At 43.0% G+C, this 17,872-nt stretch overlaps 1 protein-coding gene across 1 annotated transcript in view; it reads left to right on the plus strand.

Annotated features, from left to right (window-relative positions):
- EPHA10 (EPH receptor A10) overlaps positions 1-17,872 on the plus strand; it is a 68,494-nt gene that overhangs the window by 21,178 nt on the left and 29,444 nt on the right. Inside the window, exons 4-5 of the mRNA XM_060206183.1 lie at positions 126-281; positions 747-1,097. Coding sequence (XP_060062166.1) covers positions 126-281; positions 747-1,097 — 507 coding nt within the window. The remainder of the gene's footprint in view (positions 1-125; positions 282-746; positions 1,098-17,872) is intronic.

Here is a 17,872-nt window from a genome sequence, read left to right on the forward strand (position 1 = left end):
GGGTTGTGTTGGAGTCGCTGAGACCCTGGGCCCATTCCTGCTGGGGAGGATCAGCCATCCTCACCGGAGCAGGGTGGCGTGTGGGGAGACGGTTTCCAGCCTCCTCACAGGGCTCTTCCTTGCAGCCTGCCCCCCAGGGTTTTACAAGGTGTCTTCCCGGAGGCCCCTCTGCTCGCCCTGCCCCGAGCACAGCCGTGCCCTGGAGAACGCCTCCACCTTCTGCGTGTGCCAGGACAGCTACGCACGCTCGCCCAGCGACCCGCCCTCGGCCTCCTGCACCCGTGAGTCCCCCGCTGGGGCTGGTGGGTGGGCGCGGTGGAGGGGTGGTGAGAGGTGCCCTTCCTCATACCCGGGAATGCGAGTGCATTCATGGGGGGAAGAGGTTGCGTGTGCTGAAACCAGGTGTGGGGGGGGGGGGCAGGGGAGGACGGCGGGCTGGGAACTGGGGTGGAGGGCGGAGGCCTTGGGTTGGAAGAACCTGGGTCATACAGTCCAGACGGAGGGAGGGAATGAGGCGGGGCTCCTGGACGGCCGGACGGTTGGGGGGCGCCCTGGCCCTCACCCGCAGCCAGGAGGGGGACACCAGCCCCCTGAGGCAAGTCTTCTGGGGGTGCACCCCACGCCTGACTCACCGCGCCCCGCCACCGCGGCCACGGTGAGCTCCTCGCTCCCCACCCAGCCACCCTGGGGCGCGTCCCGTCCCTCCCCGGCCCCGCGCCCCTGATCGCCGCCCTGTGCCGCCCCAGGTCCGCCGTCGGCGCCGCGGGACCTGCAGTACAGCCTGAGCCGCTCGCCGCTGGCCCTGCGGCTGCGCTGGCTGCCCCCGGCCGACTCGGGCGGCCGCTCGGACGTCACCTACTCGCTGCTGTGCCTGCGCTGCGGCCGCGAGGGTCCGGCGGGCGCCTGCGAGCCTTGCGGGCCGCGAGTGGCCTTCGTGCCGCGCCAGGCGGGGCTGCGGGAACGCGCGGCCACGCTGCTGCACCTGCGGCCCGGGGCGCGCTACACCGTGCGCGTTGCGGCGCTTAACGGGGTCTCGGGCCCGGCGGCCGCCGCGGGAGCCACCTACGCGCAGGTCACCGTCTCCACCGGGCCCGGGGGTAAGGCCGCCCAGCGCGCCGGGGACCACGCACCCACCCCAGACACGCGACAGCTCGGGCAGGCGCGGTCTCCTAACACGCAGCGTCTCTCCCGATGCGGGGACCGCGAGCGCCCCGGACCCCACTGACTCCCCCCTTCCCCGGGGTGGGGTGGGGTGGGGTCCGCCGGGAGGGATTTGCGGGAGCCGGTGGGCGCTCCAACTTTTCCTAACCTCGCAGGAAGTCTACAGGCGCCTTGCCTCGAGCAAGGGAAGGGGAAAGTCCCTTAGTAGAATCAAAAGGGGTGGGAAGTCCCTTAGTAGAATCAAACTCCCTCCCCTCCTTTCTCTATGTCAGAAAGAGCATCCTGATGTGTGTTCCTCCTATCCTTTAGGCCCCCCACACACACTTTATACTCTTTAATTTTTAAATTTTTATTATCTTCATTTATTTATTAGATAGAGACAGCCAGAAATTGAGAGGAGGAGGGGAGATAGAGAGGGAGACAGAGAGACACCTGCAGATCTGCTTCACCACTCGCAAAGCTTTCCCCCTGCAGGTGGGGACCGGGGGCTTGAACCGGGTCATTGTGCACTGTAACATGTACACTCAACCAGGTGCGCCACCATCCAACTTAAAAAAATTTTTTAAAAAAGATTTTACTTATTTATTAATGAGAAAGATATGAGGAGTGAGAGAAAGAACCAGGCATCACTCTGGTACATGTGCTGCCGGGATTGAACTAGAGGCCTCATGCTTGAAAGTCCAGTGCTTTATCCACTGCGCCACTTCCCGGACCACTATTTTTTTCTTTTTAATATTTTTATTTGTTATTAATAGTTTGTTACAAGATTGCAAGATTACAGTGTAGAGTTCCACACCACAACCTTCACCAAAGTTCTGTATCCCCAACTTCCAGCCTCACAAGATAACCACCATAGTTCTCACAAGTTTTATACTTTCTTTTAGCTTTTTAAAACTATATATTCTGTTTGTTTTATTTTTATATTTATTTATTTTCCCTTTTGTTACCCTTGTTTTTTATTGTTATAGTTATTATTGTTGTTGCTATTGATGTCGTCGTGGTTATATAGGACAGAGAGAAATGGAGAGAGGAGGGGAAGACAGAGGGGGAGAGAAAAATAGACACCTGCAGACCTGCTTCACAGCCTGTGAAGCGACGCCCCTGCAAATGGGGAGCCGGGGGCTTGAACCGGGATCCTTACACCTGTCTTTGCTTTGCGCCACGTGTGCTTAACCCACTGTGCTACTGCCCGACTCCCCACACACTATAATTTTTAAAAATCTATTGATGAAGTTAATTTCACCAATATCTTCTCTGTTCATTGAGTGTAGCTGGATCAGAGTAGTTTTGATCTGCACACCTACCCCTTTTTGGATTTTTTTTTTTTTTTTTTGAGTGTCTGGACTAGAAATTCTGATAGCTCCAGTATCTCTCTTAAGAATCTGCCTAAGCCTTAGGTTATTATACATCTGTTTTCTGATTCTCAAATCTTGTCACTTTCTTATCATTTTAAGCTCTTAATCCATTTCCTCTACCTTTTGGAGAAATTTCGCAATTTGTCTACTTTTTCTGGAACAACAGTTCTGTTTTTTGTTGTCTGTTATGACTCAGGATTTCTATTACATTTCCACATTCTTTAAGTTCAGTATAGAGAAAGGAAAAAGCACACATAATCCTATTACCTAGAGATTAAAAATCACCTGTTAATATCTTGGAGTATATCCTTTCACTTTTCTACACTATAGACATATCTGGAATGAGCTACTTTAAAGTTCCTTTTATATAATACATGTAATACAAATTTTATCTGAAATTTCATATTACTAATCCTGTTTTGGGCAGAGGGGAGATAGCATGATTGATAAAGATGGATTTAAAAACCAAAAATACTAAACTTACACTGACTGAGTGCTGCTTGGTGTTTGGCCCTGTGCAATGTGATTTGCTATGCTAATATATTTAAATAGAATGATAATCATCTTTCAAAGGATAAGTCTGAGGTCTGAGAGGTCAATTGAATTGTCCAAAGTCACCCAGGGAGTAAAATGAGGCCTGTGTTTGAACTCAGGTCTGTCTGCCACCAAAGACAGTCATGTGCTTTTAACCTCTTGACTTTATAATGCTTTCACTTTTTACTGAACTTGAAAAAAAAATCAGGGATATATGTTAATGTTGTAAAATCCTTCTTAAGCACCTTTCAGGATGACTGTATATTTCTTTCTCTTTTAATCTATTGGCATGATGCATTCTTTTAGTGGATTTTTCTTTTTTTTATATTTATTTTATTTATTTTTTCCCTTTTGTTGCCCTTGTTGTATTTATTATTGTTGTTGTCGTTGTTGGATAGGACAGAGAGAAATGGAGAGAGGGAGGGGAAGACAGAGAGGAGGAGAAAAACATAGACACCTGTAGACCTGCTTCACCGCCTGTGAAGCGACTCCCCTGCAGGTGGGGAGCCGGGGTTCGAACCGGGATCCTTATGCCGGTCTTTGTGCTTTGCGCCACCTGCACTTAGCCCGCTGTGCTACAGCCCGACTCCCTTTTAGTGGATTTTTCTATGTGAACTTTGTTTGCATTCCTAGATTATACCTTAATGGATATGCGTTTATTACTACTATAGTAGATTTATGAATTAAATTGCTTATATATATTTTTATCTACATTTTAATTAATTAATTTTTTATTTTAGTGCCAGAGTTATGCTGGGATTTGGTGCTGGCACTATGAATTTGCCACTCCAGGCAGCCATTTTTTTCTTTCTATTTTATTTGATAAGATAGAGAGAAATTGGAGGGCAGGAGAGAGAAAGACACATGCAGACTTGCTTCACTTCTTTTTTTTTTGCTTAACCTCTTATGAAGCATCACACTCACCTGCAGGTGGGGAGTGGGGGCTTGAACCAGGGTCCTTGCACATGTGATGTGTGTACTCAACTGGGTGTGCCACTGCTCATCCCACCTACATTTTAATTAATTAATTAATTATTTAAAATTTGCTTTTCCCTCCTTTTGTTGACCTTGTTGTTTTATTGTTATTGTAGTTATCATTGTTGTTATTGATATCATCGTTGTTGGATAGGACAGAGAAATGGAGAGAGGAGGGGAAGACAGAGGGGGAGAGAAAGACACCTGCAGACCTGCTTCACCACTTGTGAAGTGACTCCCCTGCAGGTGGGGAGCTAGGGGCTCAAACCAGGATTCTTTTTTTTTTTTTTTTTTTATTTAAGAAAGGATTAATTAACAAAACCATAGGGTAGGAGGGGTACAACTCCACACAATTCCCACCGCCCAATCTCCATATCCCACCCCCTCCCCTGATAGCTTTCCTATTCTCTATCCCTCTGGGAGCATGGACCCAGGGTCATTGAGGGTTGCAGAAGGTGGAAGGTCTGGCTTCTGTAATTGCTTCCCCGCTGAACATGGGCGTTGACTTCAAACCAGGATTCTTAAGTAGGTCCTTGCGCTTCGCACCACATGTGCTTAACCCGCTGCGCTACCACCCGACCCCCCAATTAATTAATTTTTAAATATTTATTTATTAATGAGAAAGCTAGGAGAGAGAGAAAAAGAACCAGACATCACTCTGGTGTATGTGCTGCTGGGGATTGAACTCAGGACCTCATGTTTGAGAGACCAGTGCTTTCTTTTAATATAAGTATTTGCCTTTATTAATGTTTTGTATTTTATCATATGGCTTCAAGTTATTGTCTTCTGTTCTTTTTATAATTTTTAAAAATGGTTTTATTTGTTACTGATAGAGATGAGAGTAATTGAGAGAAGAGGGGGAGATAGACACCTGTAGCCCTGCTTCATCACTCATGAAGCTTCCCCCTACAGGTAGGGACCAGGGGCTTGAACCCAGGTCCTTGCGCACTGTAATGTGAGCACTTAACCAGCTGCGCCACCACCTGGCCCCCTTGTTTTATAATTTTTAATTATTTTTATTTATTTATTTATTGGATAGAGACAGCCAGAAATTGAGACGGTAGAGGAAATAGAGAGGAAGAGAGACACCTGCAGCTCTTCTTCACTGCTTACAAAACTTTCCCCCTGCAGGTGGGGACTGGGGGCTCGAACCCGGGTCTTTGTGCATTGTAACATGTGCATTCAACCAGGTGTGCCATCACCTGACCCCGAGACCAATGCTGTATCCACTACACCACTTTCTGGACTGCCCATTTACTTTTTTTTTTTTTGCCCATCTATATTTTTAAAAGAGATTAATTTAGCAGCTTTGGAAGTAGTTCAGTGGGTAAAGCATTGGACTATCAAGCATGAGATTCTGCTTTTGATCCCCAGCATCACATATGCCAAAGCAGTCCTCTGGTTCTTTCATAAATCCTTAAAAGGGGAGGTGTACACCAGCACTGCTTGTGAAGCTGTCCTCTGCAGATGGGGGGTTGGGACCTTGAACCTGGGTTCTCACAGATGAAAAAATGTGCACTCTCCAGGGTGAGTAATTCACATGCCATAAAATCAACTCTTTCCTGCATCAGAGTTTCCTCATGGGTGCCAGGGCTCAAACCTGGGCCACATGGCAAAGTGTGCCCTCTATATAATGAACTATCTTCTAGTCCATTGCCATTGTTTTTTTTGGTTTTTTTTTTTGCCTCCAGGGTTATTGCTGGGGCTGGTGCCTGCACTAGGAATCCACTGCTCCTGGAAATCATTTCCCCCCATTATTGTTGCCATTGTTGTTATTGTTATTATTGCTATTGTTCGTGTTGTTGGATAGAGAGAAATCAAGAGAGGAGGTGAAAACAGAGGGAGATAGCAGCACAATTTGTAATAGCCAAAACATGGAAGCAACCCAGGTGTCCAACAACAGATGAGTGGCTGAGCAAGTTGTGGTATATATACACAATGGAATACTACTCAGCTGTAAAAAATGGTGACTTCACCGTTTTCAGCCGATCTTGGATGAACCTTGAAAAAATCATGTTGAGTGAAATAAGTCAGAAACAGAAGGATGAATATGGGATGATCTCACTGTCAGCCAGAAGTTGAAAAACAAGATCAGAAAAAAAAAACAAAAAAAACAAGTAGAACCTGAAATGGAATTGGCGTATCGCACCAAAGTAAAAGACTCTGGGGTGGGTGGGTGGAGAGAATACAGGTCCATGAAGGATGACAGAGGACCTAGTGGGGGTTGTATTGTTATATGGGAAACTGGGGAATGTTATGCATGTACAAACTATTGTATTTACTGTTGAATGTAAAACATTAATTCCCCAATAAAGAAATTAAAATAAATAAATAAATAAACCCCCCAAAAAGAAAACAGAGGGCAGAGAAAGATGGACACCTGCTTCACCGCTTGTGAAGTGACACTCCCCCCCTGCAAGGTGGGGAGCCCATCCTTGTTCTTCGTGCCATGTGTGTTTAATCCACTATGCTACTGGCCAGCAGCTCACCATTCCTTTTTGAAATTTTTTAAAAAATTTATTTTCCCTTTTGTTGCCCCTTTTTCCCCTATTGTTGTTGTAGTTATTGTTGTTGTTATTAATGTCATCGCTGTTGGATAGGACAGAGAGAAATGGAGAGAGGAGGGGAAGACAGAGAGGGGGAGAGAAAGATAGACACCTGCAGACCTGCCTTACCGCCTGTGAAGTGACTCCCCTGCAGGTGGGGAGCCAGGGGCTCCAATAGGGATCCTTATGCCGGTCCTTGCGCTTCACACCACACCTTATGCTTAACTGGCTGCACTACCACCCAACTCCCGCCATCCCTTTTTCTGGCTGGCTAATCATGTTTCATTGTATAAATAGACCACAGTTTTACTTACCCAGTTGTCAGTTTATGGACACTGGGCTGTTTCTACTTTTTGGCTGTTATGACTATATTACTGTGAACTTTTGTGTGAACATGTATTTTTTTAAGTTTACTTGGATACATATCTAGAAGCAGAATTGCTGTCACATGGAGTTCTGGGTAGATGTGCCCACTCTAGATTCATATGTCAATGACCTGTGAACCTTCCATTAATGTGACTGCATTTGGAGATAGGGACTTTAAGGTTAATAAAATTAGTATCTTTTTTTTTTTTTTTTTTTTTTACCAGAGCACTCATCAGCTCTGGCTTATGGTAATGCAGGGGATTGAACCTGGGACTGTGAAGCCTCAGACATGACAATCTGTTTGCATAACCCAGTAAAATTAGTATCTATGAAGCCATATAAGTAGAGTCCTAACACCATAGGACTGATGTCCATATAAGAAGAGAAAGAGATACTGGAAAAGCTTGCTTCCTTCTTTTGCATATACACAGAAGAAAGGCCAGATGAAGGTATAGCAAGAAGAAAGTTGTCTCTGTATGTGAGGAAGAAAGCCCTCACCAAAGTGTGCAGTGAATCCGTAAGCATTTTAATCTGGGATTTCTGGTTTCTAGAATTTTGAGAAAATATTTTGTTGTTGTTGTTGAACTCTCTCCCCAACCCTCAGGTCTATTCTAGGCATATCTTGGAGCTGTCGCAGGTTCTGCTCCATGCCACCACAAATGAGGAATAGTGCCATAAAGCAAGTGACATGAATTTTTGGGTTTCTCAGTGCATCAGAAACTTGCTTATACGTACTATACACTATCAAGTGTGTAGTAGCATGAGGTCTCCACAAATAATGTACAGACTTTAAGTGTGACACCAAGACTTGAAGTGAACACATGCGGCTGGAAAAATGGCACGAGTAGTGTGTTAACAGAGTTGCCATCAACCTCCACTTTGTCAAAAGGGCAATCACTGCAAAGCACAAGAAAGCATAGCACAAGGTGTGCCTGCAGTATCTCACTATTGCAGTCTGAGCTGACTGATCCATATGGTAACTACTTATCTTTGAGGAACTGCTTATCTTATTGAGGCATTGCCAAATGTTTTTCCAAACAGCTGCTCCATTTTACATTCCTGCACACTGCTGTACAACAATGTACAGCCGGTCCTCAAATAATATCATTTTGCTTCAGTGAAGGTTTGATTTATTGAGAGAGAGTGCGAGCAGGCACAGGAGACACTCCCACACAGGTATATGCAATGCTGAGGATTGAGTCAGGCTCTGTTAATGCTATTTTACCTGCTGAGTCACTACCCCATCTCATGGCTCTTTTATTTTTTTCATTATGAGAAAAAAATGTGTGCTGATGTTGAACAAAATGTTTCAAGGACCTTCTTTGGTTACTACTTGTTTCATTTAAAGATGCAATTTCTGGGGGTCAGGCGGTAGCGCATTGTGTTAAGCACACATAGTGCGAAGCTCAAGGATCCAGGTATGAGCCCTCGGCTCCCCACCTCTGGGATGAAGGTGGCCCTTCACAAGCAGTGAAGCAGGTCTGTAGATATTTATCTTTCTCTCCCTCCCCCTCTCTGTCTTTCCCTTCGCTCTCAATTTCTCTGTCTTATCCAACAAAAGCAATGGGAAAAAATGGCCTCCAGGAGCAGTGGATTGGTAGTGAAGACACCAAGCCCCAGTGATAACCCTGGAGGAAAAAAAAAAAGTAATTTCCAAGATCCTATCCCCAACCCCCAATATTGAGGACTTACTGCACAAATGGTCCAGTTTCTCCACATATTCACCAACACTTGTTATTGTTTATCTTGTTGATGATAGCCAGACTACTAGTGGATAAGGGAGGATTGTTACCTCAATGTGAATGTTTTTTTTTTTTTAGAAAGTCTCCCTCACAGAGGGAGACACATTTCTTTTTTTTTCTTTTTTTATTTTTTTTAAATTTATTTTCCCATTGTTGCCCTTGTTTTTTTTTTTTTTGTTTTGTTTTTGTTTTTTGTTTTTGCTATCTTCTCTCTCCATCTCTCTCCCTCTCCCCACCTCCTAGTACTGCTGAGCTATGGTTTAGTTTGAATCTAGGATATCAGAGACTCAAGTCTCTGCATAGCCATTATGCTGTCTTCCCACCCTACTGTCTTCTCATTTTCTCTGTTTAATCCTCACCTGGTTTTTTTTTTTAATAATTTATTTCTTTATTGGGGAATTAATGCTTTACATTCAACAGTAAATACAATAGTTTGTACATGCATAACATTCCCCAGATTCCCACTTAACAACACAACCCCCACTATGTCATTTATCATGCTTCATGGACCTGTATTCTCCCCACCCACCCACCCACCCCAGAGTCTTTTACTTTGGTGTAATACTCCAATTCCATTTCAGGTTCGACTTGTGTTTTCTTTCCTAATCTTGTTTTTCAACTTCAGCCTGAGAGTGAGATCATCCCATATTCAACCTTCTGTTTCTGACTTATTTCACTCAACATGATTTTTTCAAGGTCCATCCAAGATCGGCTGAAAACGGTGAAGTCACCATTTTTTACAGCTGAGTAGTATTCCATTGTGTATATAGACCACAACTTGCTCAGCCACTCATCTGTTGTTGGACACCTGGGTTGCTTCCAGATTTTGGCTATTACAAGTTGTGCTGCCAAGGACATATGTGTACACAGATCTTTTTGGATGGATGTGTTGGGTTCCTTAGGATATATCCCCAGGAGGGGAATTGCAGGGTCATAGGGTAGGTCCATTTCTAGCCTTCTGAGAGTTCTCCAGACTGTTCTCCACAGAGGTTGGACCCATTTACATTCCCACCAGCAGTGCAGGAGGGTTCCTTTGACCCCACATCCTCTCCAGCATTTGCTGCTGTTACTTTTTCTGATGTATGACATTCTCACAGGAGTGAAGTGATATCTCATTGTTGTCTTGATTTGCATTTCTCTGACAATCAGAGACTTGGAGAATTTTTTCATGTGTTTCTCGGCCTTTTGGATCTCTTCTGTGGTGAATATTCTGTCCAAGTCCTCCCCCCATTTTTGGATGGGGTTATTTGTTGTCTTGTTGTTGAGTCTGGCAAGCTCTTTATATATGTTGGTTATTAAACTCTTATCTGATGTATGGCATGTAAAGATGTTCTCCCATTCTGTGAGGGGTCTCTTGGTTTGGGTAGTGGTTTCTTTTGCTGTGAAGAAGCTTTTTAATTTGATGTAGTCCCATAGGTTTATACTTGCCTTAGTCTTCCTTGTAATTTGATTCATTTCATTGAAAATGTCTTTAAAATTTATGCGGAAAAGAGTTCTGCCAATATTTTCCTCTAAGTATTTGATAGTTTGTGGTCTAACATCCAAGTCCTTGATCCACTTGGAATTTACTTTTGTATTTGGTGAAATACAGTGATTCAGTTTCATTCTTCTGCATGTTTCAACCCATTGTTTCCAACACCATTTGTTGAAGAGACTCTGCTTTCCCCATGTAATAGTCTGGGCCCCTTTGTCAAAGATTAGATGTCCATAGTTGTGGGGCCTCATTTCTGGGCTCTCAATTCTATTCCACTGGTCAGTGTGTCTTTTCATGTTCCAGTACCAAGCAGTTTTGATGACAATGGCCCTATAATACAGTTTGAGATCTGGGAGTGTGATGCCTCCGGTTCTGTTCTTTTTTCTCAAGATTGTTTTGGCAATTCTAGGTCTTTTCTGGTTCCAGATAAACATTTGTATCATTTTTTCTATTCTCCTAAAAAATGTGCTTGGGATCTTGATGGGGATAGCATTAAATTTGTAGATGGCTCTGGGTAATATATTCATTTTGATTATGTTAATTCTTCCAACCCATGAACATGGAATATCTTTCCACTTCTTTGTGTCTTTTTCAATTTCTTTGAGTAGTGACTCATAATTTTCAGTATACAAGTCTTTCACTTCTTTGGTTAGGTTTACTCCTAGATATTTTATTGTTTTTGTTGCTATAGAAAAAAGAACTGATTTCTGGATTTCAATTTCTTCTAACTTAGTGTTTGCATAGAGGAATGCCACTGACTTTTGAATGTTAATTTTGTAGCCTGACATCTTACTGAATTGCCTGATGATTTCCAAAAGTTTCTTGCTGGATTCCTTAGGTTTTTCCATGTATACTATCATGTCATCTGCAAATAAGGAGAGTTTGACTTCTTCTCTTCCAATCTGTATGCCTTTAATTCCTTGCTCCTGCCTGATTGCTATGGCAAGAACTTCCAACACTATGTTGAATAGTAATGGTGATAGTGGGCAGCCCTGTCTAGTACCTGATCTGAGGGGAAATGCTTCCAGTTTTTCACCATTGAGTATGATGTTGGCTGTAGGTTTGCTATATATAGACTCCACTATCTTCAGGAATTTTCCATCTATTCCCATTTTTTGTAGTGTTTTGATCATAAAGGGATGTTGTATTTTGTCAAAGGCTTTCTCTGCATCTATTGATATGACCATGTGGTCTTTGGTCTTGCTTTTGTTGATGTGGTGAATCACATTGATTGATTTACGTATATTAAACCAACCTTGCATGCCTGGGATAAACCCCACTTGGTCATGATGGACAATCTTTTTGATATACTGCTGTATCCGGTTGGCTAGAATTTTGTTCAATATTTTCGCATCTATGTTCATCAGAGATATTGGTCTGTAGTTTTCTGTTTTGGTTGTGTCCCTGTCTGCTTTTGGTATCAGGGTGATGTTGGCTTCATAGAAGCTGGCAGGGAGTATTCCAGTGTCTTCAATCTTCTGGAAGACTTTTAAAAGTAGAGGTATTAGTTCTTCTTTGAAAGTTTTGTAGAATTCATTTGTAAAACCATCTGGTCCAGGACTTTTATTTTTGGGAAGATTTTTGATAACTGTTTCAATTTCATTAGCTGTGATGGGCCTGTTCATGTTATCCACTTCCTCTTTACTTAGTTTTGGAAGTTGGTAGGTATCTAGGAAATCATTCATTTCTTCCAGGTTCTCTAGCTTGGTGGCATATAGTTGTTCATAGAAGCCTCGCATGATATGTTGAATTTCTGCAGTGTCTGTTGTGATATCTCCTCTTTCATTTACTATCCGATTTATTTGGGTCTTCTCCCTTTTTTGTTTTGTGAGTCTGGCTAAAGGTTTGTCGATTTTGTTTACTCTTCCGAAGAACCAACATTTACTTTCATTGATCTTTTGTATGGTTTTCCTATTCTCAATGTTATTTATTTCTGCCCTAACTTTAGTGATTTCTGTCCTTCTGGTTGCTTTAGCATTCCTTTGTTGTTCTTCTTCTAGGTCTTTAAGATGTGCAATCAGGCTGTTTATTTGTGCCTTTTCTTGTTTCCTAATGTGTGCTTATATAGCTATGAACTTCCCTCTTAGGACTGCTTTAGCTGTGTCCCAAATATTTTGATAGCTTGTGTCTTCATTTTCATTGAACTCTTGAAACATTTTGATTTCTTCCTTGATTTCCTCTTTGACCCAGAGATTGTTAAGAAGTGTACTGTTGAGCTTCCACATTTTGGGACTGTTACTAATCTTTTGTTGATTGTTAAGTGTTAGTTTAATTCCACTGTGGTCTGAGAAGATGCTTGGGATGATTTCAGTGCTCTTGAATTGGCTGATGCTGTCTTTGTGGCCTAACATATGGTCTATCCTTGAGAATGATCCATGTGGATTTGAGTAAAATGTGTATTCTAGTTTCTTGGGATGAATGACTCTGAAAATGTCCAATAGTTCTAGTTTATCTATCTCTTCATTTAGCTCCCTTATGTCTTTACTGATTTTCTTCCTGGATGATCTGTCAAGTTGAGATAGTGGGGTGTTGAAGTCCCCTACTATGATTGTGTTACTGTTAATATATTGCTGTAGCTCTTTCAGTAGAAGTTTGTTGTATTTAGATGGCTTCTCATTGGGTGCATAGATATTAATAATTGTTAAGTCCTCTTGATTGACTGATCCTCTGAGCATTAAGTAGTGTCCATTCCTATCTTTTTTAATCTTATCTATTTTAAAGTCTATCATGTCAGATATGAGAATAGCTGTTCCTTCCCTTTTTTGTGGGCCATTGGCTTGTATGATAGTTTTCCATCCTTTCAGTTTAAGTCTGTGTTTGTCTTGTTGAGTTAGGTGAGTTTCCTGTAGACAATATATTGTTGGGTTGTGTTTTCTGATCCATCTTCCTACTCTGTGTCTTTTAATAGGTGAATTCAGGCCATTGACATTTATTGATATCAAAGATTGAAGATATTTTAACGCCATTCTTGAAGAGTTTTAGAGTGTTTTGATATATGTCCTATTTGTGGTGGTCTCGTTGTTTATAGGAGACCTTTCAGAACTTCTTTCAGGGCAGGCTTGGTGATGGTTGCTTCCTTCAACTGTTGCTTGTCTGAGAAGGTTTTGATGCTTCCATCTAGTCTGAATGACAGTCTAGCAGGATATAGTATTCTTGGCTGAAAGCCTTTCTCATTGAGTACTCGATAGATATCTTGCCATTCTCTTCTGGCCTGTAGTGTTTGTATGGAGAAGTCTGTTGCTAATCTTATGGGTTTTCCTTTGTAGGTGACTCTTTGTTTTTCTCTTGCAGCCTTGAGGATCCTTTCTTTATCCTTATTCCTTTCCAATCTAAGTATGACATGTCTTGGTGTCTTTAGGTCTGGGTTAATTCTGTTTGGGACCCTCTGGGCTTCTTGAATCTTTATGTCTTTGGTGTTGTCTAGACTAGAGAAATTTTCAGCTATTATGGCCTGGAGAATGCTTTCTTCCTCTCCTTCTCTTTCTTCCTCTGGTAAGCCAATAATGCGTATATTGTTTCTTTTGAAGTCATCCCATAGGACTCTGTTGTTGTTTTCAGCATCTCTTAATCTCTTTTTGAGATCTCTTACTTCTTTTTTAGTTGTCTCTAATTCATCCTCAATCTTGCCAATTCTGTCTTCAGCCTCATAGATTCTATTCTCTCTGCCTTCTACTGCTTTCTGGAGTTCATCTATTTTGTTGCCCTGCTCTGATACTGTTTTAGCTTGTTCAGCTAGTTGCCTTCTTAGCTCAGCGATTTCAGCTTTCAGCTCTCTAATAACCATGAGATAATTAGAATTTTCTTCCATATTCTCATTTGTTGTTCCTGCAGTTCTGATTACAATTTTTCAAATTCTTTACTCACTCCTGTTATTATTTCCTTAGCTAATGTTTGGATGTTGAACTCGTTGTTTTGTGCTTCACCCTCTGTAGGACTTTTAGCTATACTCTTGTCCTGGTTCGAGTCTCCAATATTTTTTCTTGTTGTTTTAACCATTTTATATATTATTTTATGAGTTCCCTTTATCAGTACTTTTCAAATTATTGATCACTATTGCCTGGATTGACTTGTGTCTAAGTAAGTCTGCCCTTGTTTTTTTATTGTTGTTGTAGTTACTATTGTTGCTATTGATGTCATCGTTGTTGGATAGGACAGAGAGAAATGGAAGACAGAGATGGGGTGAGAAAGATAGACACCTGCAGACCTGCTTCACCACCTGTGAAGTGACTCTCCTGCAGGTGGGGAGCCAGGGGCTCGGACCGGGACCCTTCCGCCCATCCTTGTGCTACGTGCCACATGTGCTTAACCCACTGTGCTACCGCCTGATTCCTGACACATTTCTTCTAAAGATTTTATTTATTTATTTATTTATTTATTTATTTATTTATTTATTAGAGAGGGATAGGAAAGAGAGAGGCAGAGAGACACCTGCAGCACTGTTTCATGACTTGTGAAGCTTTCCCCCTGCAGGTGGAGAACAGTGGCTTGAACCCTGGCCCTTGCACACTGTAATGTGTGCGCTCAACCAGATGTGTCAACACCCATCCCCTAAGATTTGTTTATTTAACACAAGAAGGAGAAAGGGAAGGAGAGAGAGAGAAGAGAGAGAGAGAGCACCAGACTATCATTCTAGTAGATGCAATGCTGAGTATCAACCTTGTGAGGTCATGCTTGAAAGTCCACTTTATCAATGGCACTACCTCCCAGGCCACAGTATTATTTTTTAAAAAAATATTTTTTTTATTTATTAGTGAGAAAGGTAGGAGGAGAGAAAGAACCAGACATCACTCTGGTACATGTGCTGCTGGGGATCAAACTCAGGACCTCATGCTTGCGAGTCCAATCCTTTATCCACTGCACCGTTGTTGTCCGCGGGCCACGGAGAAGAGAGAGAGGAGGGGTCCGGAGCGAAGAGGAAACACAAATCTTTATTTGCACGGGCACCTCAGAGTTGGGTGCTAGAGAAGCAGGTTGGGCCACGTGGAGGTAGCAAAAATGGCTGCCTCACGCAGTAACCTTTCCTGCGTCTGAACACTGGAATGAAGCACTGGCAAGAGAGCGAGGTGCGGAAGAAGAAGGGCTTTTATAGGAGTAGCTTTCACGAGAATGGGAAGGGGGAGGAGTAACCATAGCACTCCAGGATAGGATAATAACTCTTGCGAGAATGGGAGGGGGGAGGAGTAACCATAGCACTCCAGGATAGGATAATAACTCGAGAATGGGAGGGGGGAGGAGTAACCAAAGCACTCCAGATATCGCAGGGATATAGACAATGCCCTGAGGGCACAACATGGCTGAACAGGCACTCCGAGAATGTCCCAACTCTCGAGGCAACTAGCAGTAGCCTGAGGGGACAACATGGCAGATGTGACTGCATCAGCACAATTTCCCAGCACTGCACCACCTCCCAGACTACACAATGTTATTTTTATAGTGTAGTTCTCTCTCTTTCCCTCTCAGTGGTGCTCACATGTGCATGTGTACACTCACTTTCCTTTTGTTAACATCTCATATTGGTTTGCTGGGCAAGTCATGACTCACTTTTGCATAGAAAAACATAAACAAGTACAACATGATGTTTCTAACAACCCAATATTTAAGGGGGCCAGGAGATGGCTCACCTGGCAAAGTGCACACTTTACCATTTACGAGGACTTGATTTCAAGCCCCAAGTCACCAACCACATGGGAGTAGCCTGCAGTGGAGGAAGTGGCACTGTGATGTCTCCCCTTTCTCTCTTGTTAAATTAAAAAAAAATTACTTATTTTATTTTTGAGAGGAATGCAGAAAGAGACACAGAGAGAGAAACACCAGAGCACTGCTCAGCTCTGGCTGATGGTGGTGCAAGGGATTGAACCTGGGACTTTGGAGCCTCAGGCATGAGAGTCTGTTTGCATAACCATTATGTATCTTCCCTTCCCTTTTAAAATTATTATTACTTATTGGATAGAGACAGCCAGACATTGAAAGTGAAGGGGGTGATAGAGAAGGAGACAGACAGAGAGACAACTGCAGCACCTTTCATCACTCAGAGTTTCCCCCTACAGGTGGGGACCGGGGGCTTGAACCTGGGTCCTTGCACATGTGCACTCAACCAGGTGTGCTACCACCCAGCCCCCCTTTTTCCTCTCTGTTGCTCTGTCTCTCATGTTTTTCACACTTTACCTAAAAGAAACACACAAAACAAACAAACATAAAAACAAACAAAGAGGTCAGGTGGTAGTGCAGCAGGTTAAGTGCACGTGGCACGAAGCACAAGGACCTGAGTAAGGATCCTGGTTCGAGCCCCCGGCTCCCCACCTGCAGGGGAGTCACTTCACAAGCGGTGAAGCAGGTCTGCAGGTGACTATCTTTCTCTCCCCCTCTCTGTCTTTTCCTCCTCTCTCCATTTCTCTCTGTCCTATCCAACAATGATGACACCATCATCAACAACAACAACAATAATAACTACAACAACAATAAAACAAGGGCAACAAAAGGGAAAATAAATAATAAAAAATTTAAAACAAACAAACAAAAAACCAGCCTTCTGGGAGGCAGAATCAGGTAGGCACAGTCTACTAGTTGTTGATAAGGAAACAGTTTTCTATTTTTTTTGTAAATTAAAAAAAAATTAATTTATTTCCAAAGTTGCCATTGTTGTAGTTATTATTGTTGTTATTGATGTCGTTGTTGTTGGATAGGACAGAGAGAAATGGAGAGAGGAGGGGAAGACAGAGAGGGGGAGAGAAAGATAGACACCTGCAGACCTGCTTCACCGCCTGTGAAGCGAGTCCCCTGCAGGTGGGGAGCCAGGGGGCTGTCCTATAGCCGGTCCTTGTGCTTCACACCACATGTACTTAACCTGCTGTGCTACCGCCCAACTCCCTTTTTTGTATATTTTATTTTATTTATTTATTTTTAAAAGATTTTATATATTTATGAAAAAGGTAAGAGGAGAAAGAACCAGACATCACTCTGGCACATGTGCTGCCGGGAATTGAACTCGAGACCTCATGCTTGAGAGTCCAAAGCTTTACCACTGCGCCACCTCCTGGACCACAAGTTTTATTTTTTTAAAGTTTTTTAAATCATTATTTGTAACATTTCTCAGTTTTTTTTTTTTTTTTTTTATTTTACTTATTGTATAGAGACAGCCAGAAATTGAGAGGGAAGGGGTTAACAAGGAGAGATACAGAGAGACATCTGTCACCCTGCTTCACCACTCATGAAGCTTTCCCCTTACAGGTGGGGACCAGGGGCTCGAACCCAAATCCCTGTGCTTTGTAACATTTGTGCTCAACCAGGTGTGTTACCACCCGACCTATTTTTCTTCTATTTGTTATAATGAATTTTCTTTGAATTGTTTTAATTTTGCTAGTGTACTTTTATCTGATTTCATTTTTCTTCTCTACTTCCTTTCTCTTTTAAAATTTATTTACATTTTAATTTTTTTTTTTCCTCCAGGGTTATTGCTGGGCTTGGTGCCTGCACCATGAATCCACCGCTCCTGGAGGCCATTTTTTCCCCCTTTTTGTTGCCCTTGTTGTAGCTTTGTTGTGGTTATTATCATTGCCCTTGTTGAGGCAGTTCGTTGTTGGATAGGACAGAGAGAAATGGAGAGAGGAGGGGAAGACAGAGAAGGGGAGAGAAAGACAGACACCTGCAGACCTGCTTCACCGCCTGTGAAGTGACTCCCCTGCAGGTGGGGAGCCGGGGGCTCGAACCGGGATCCTTACG

The sequence above is a fragment of the Erinaceus europaeus genome, chromosome 13 (genome assembly GCF_950295315.1).
Source record: "Erinaceus europaeus chromosome 13, mEriEur2.1, whole genome shotgun sequence".
NCBI classification, from domain to species: Eukaryota; Metazoa; Chordata; class Mammalia; order Eulipotyphla; family Erinaceidae; genus Erinaceus; species Erinaceus europaeus.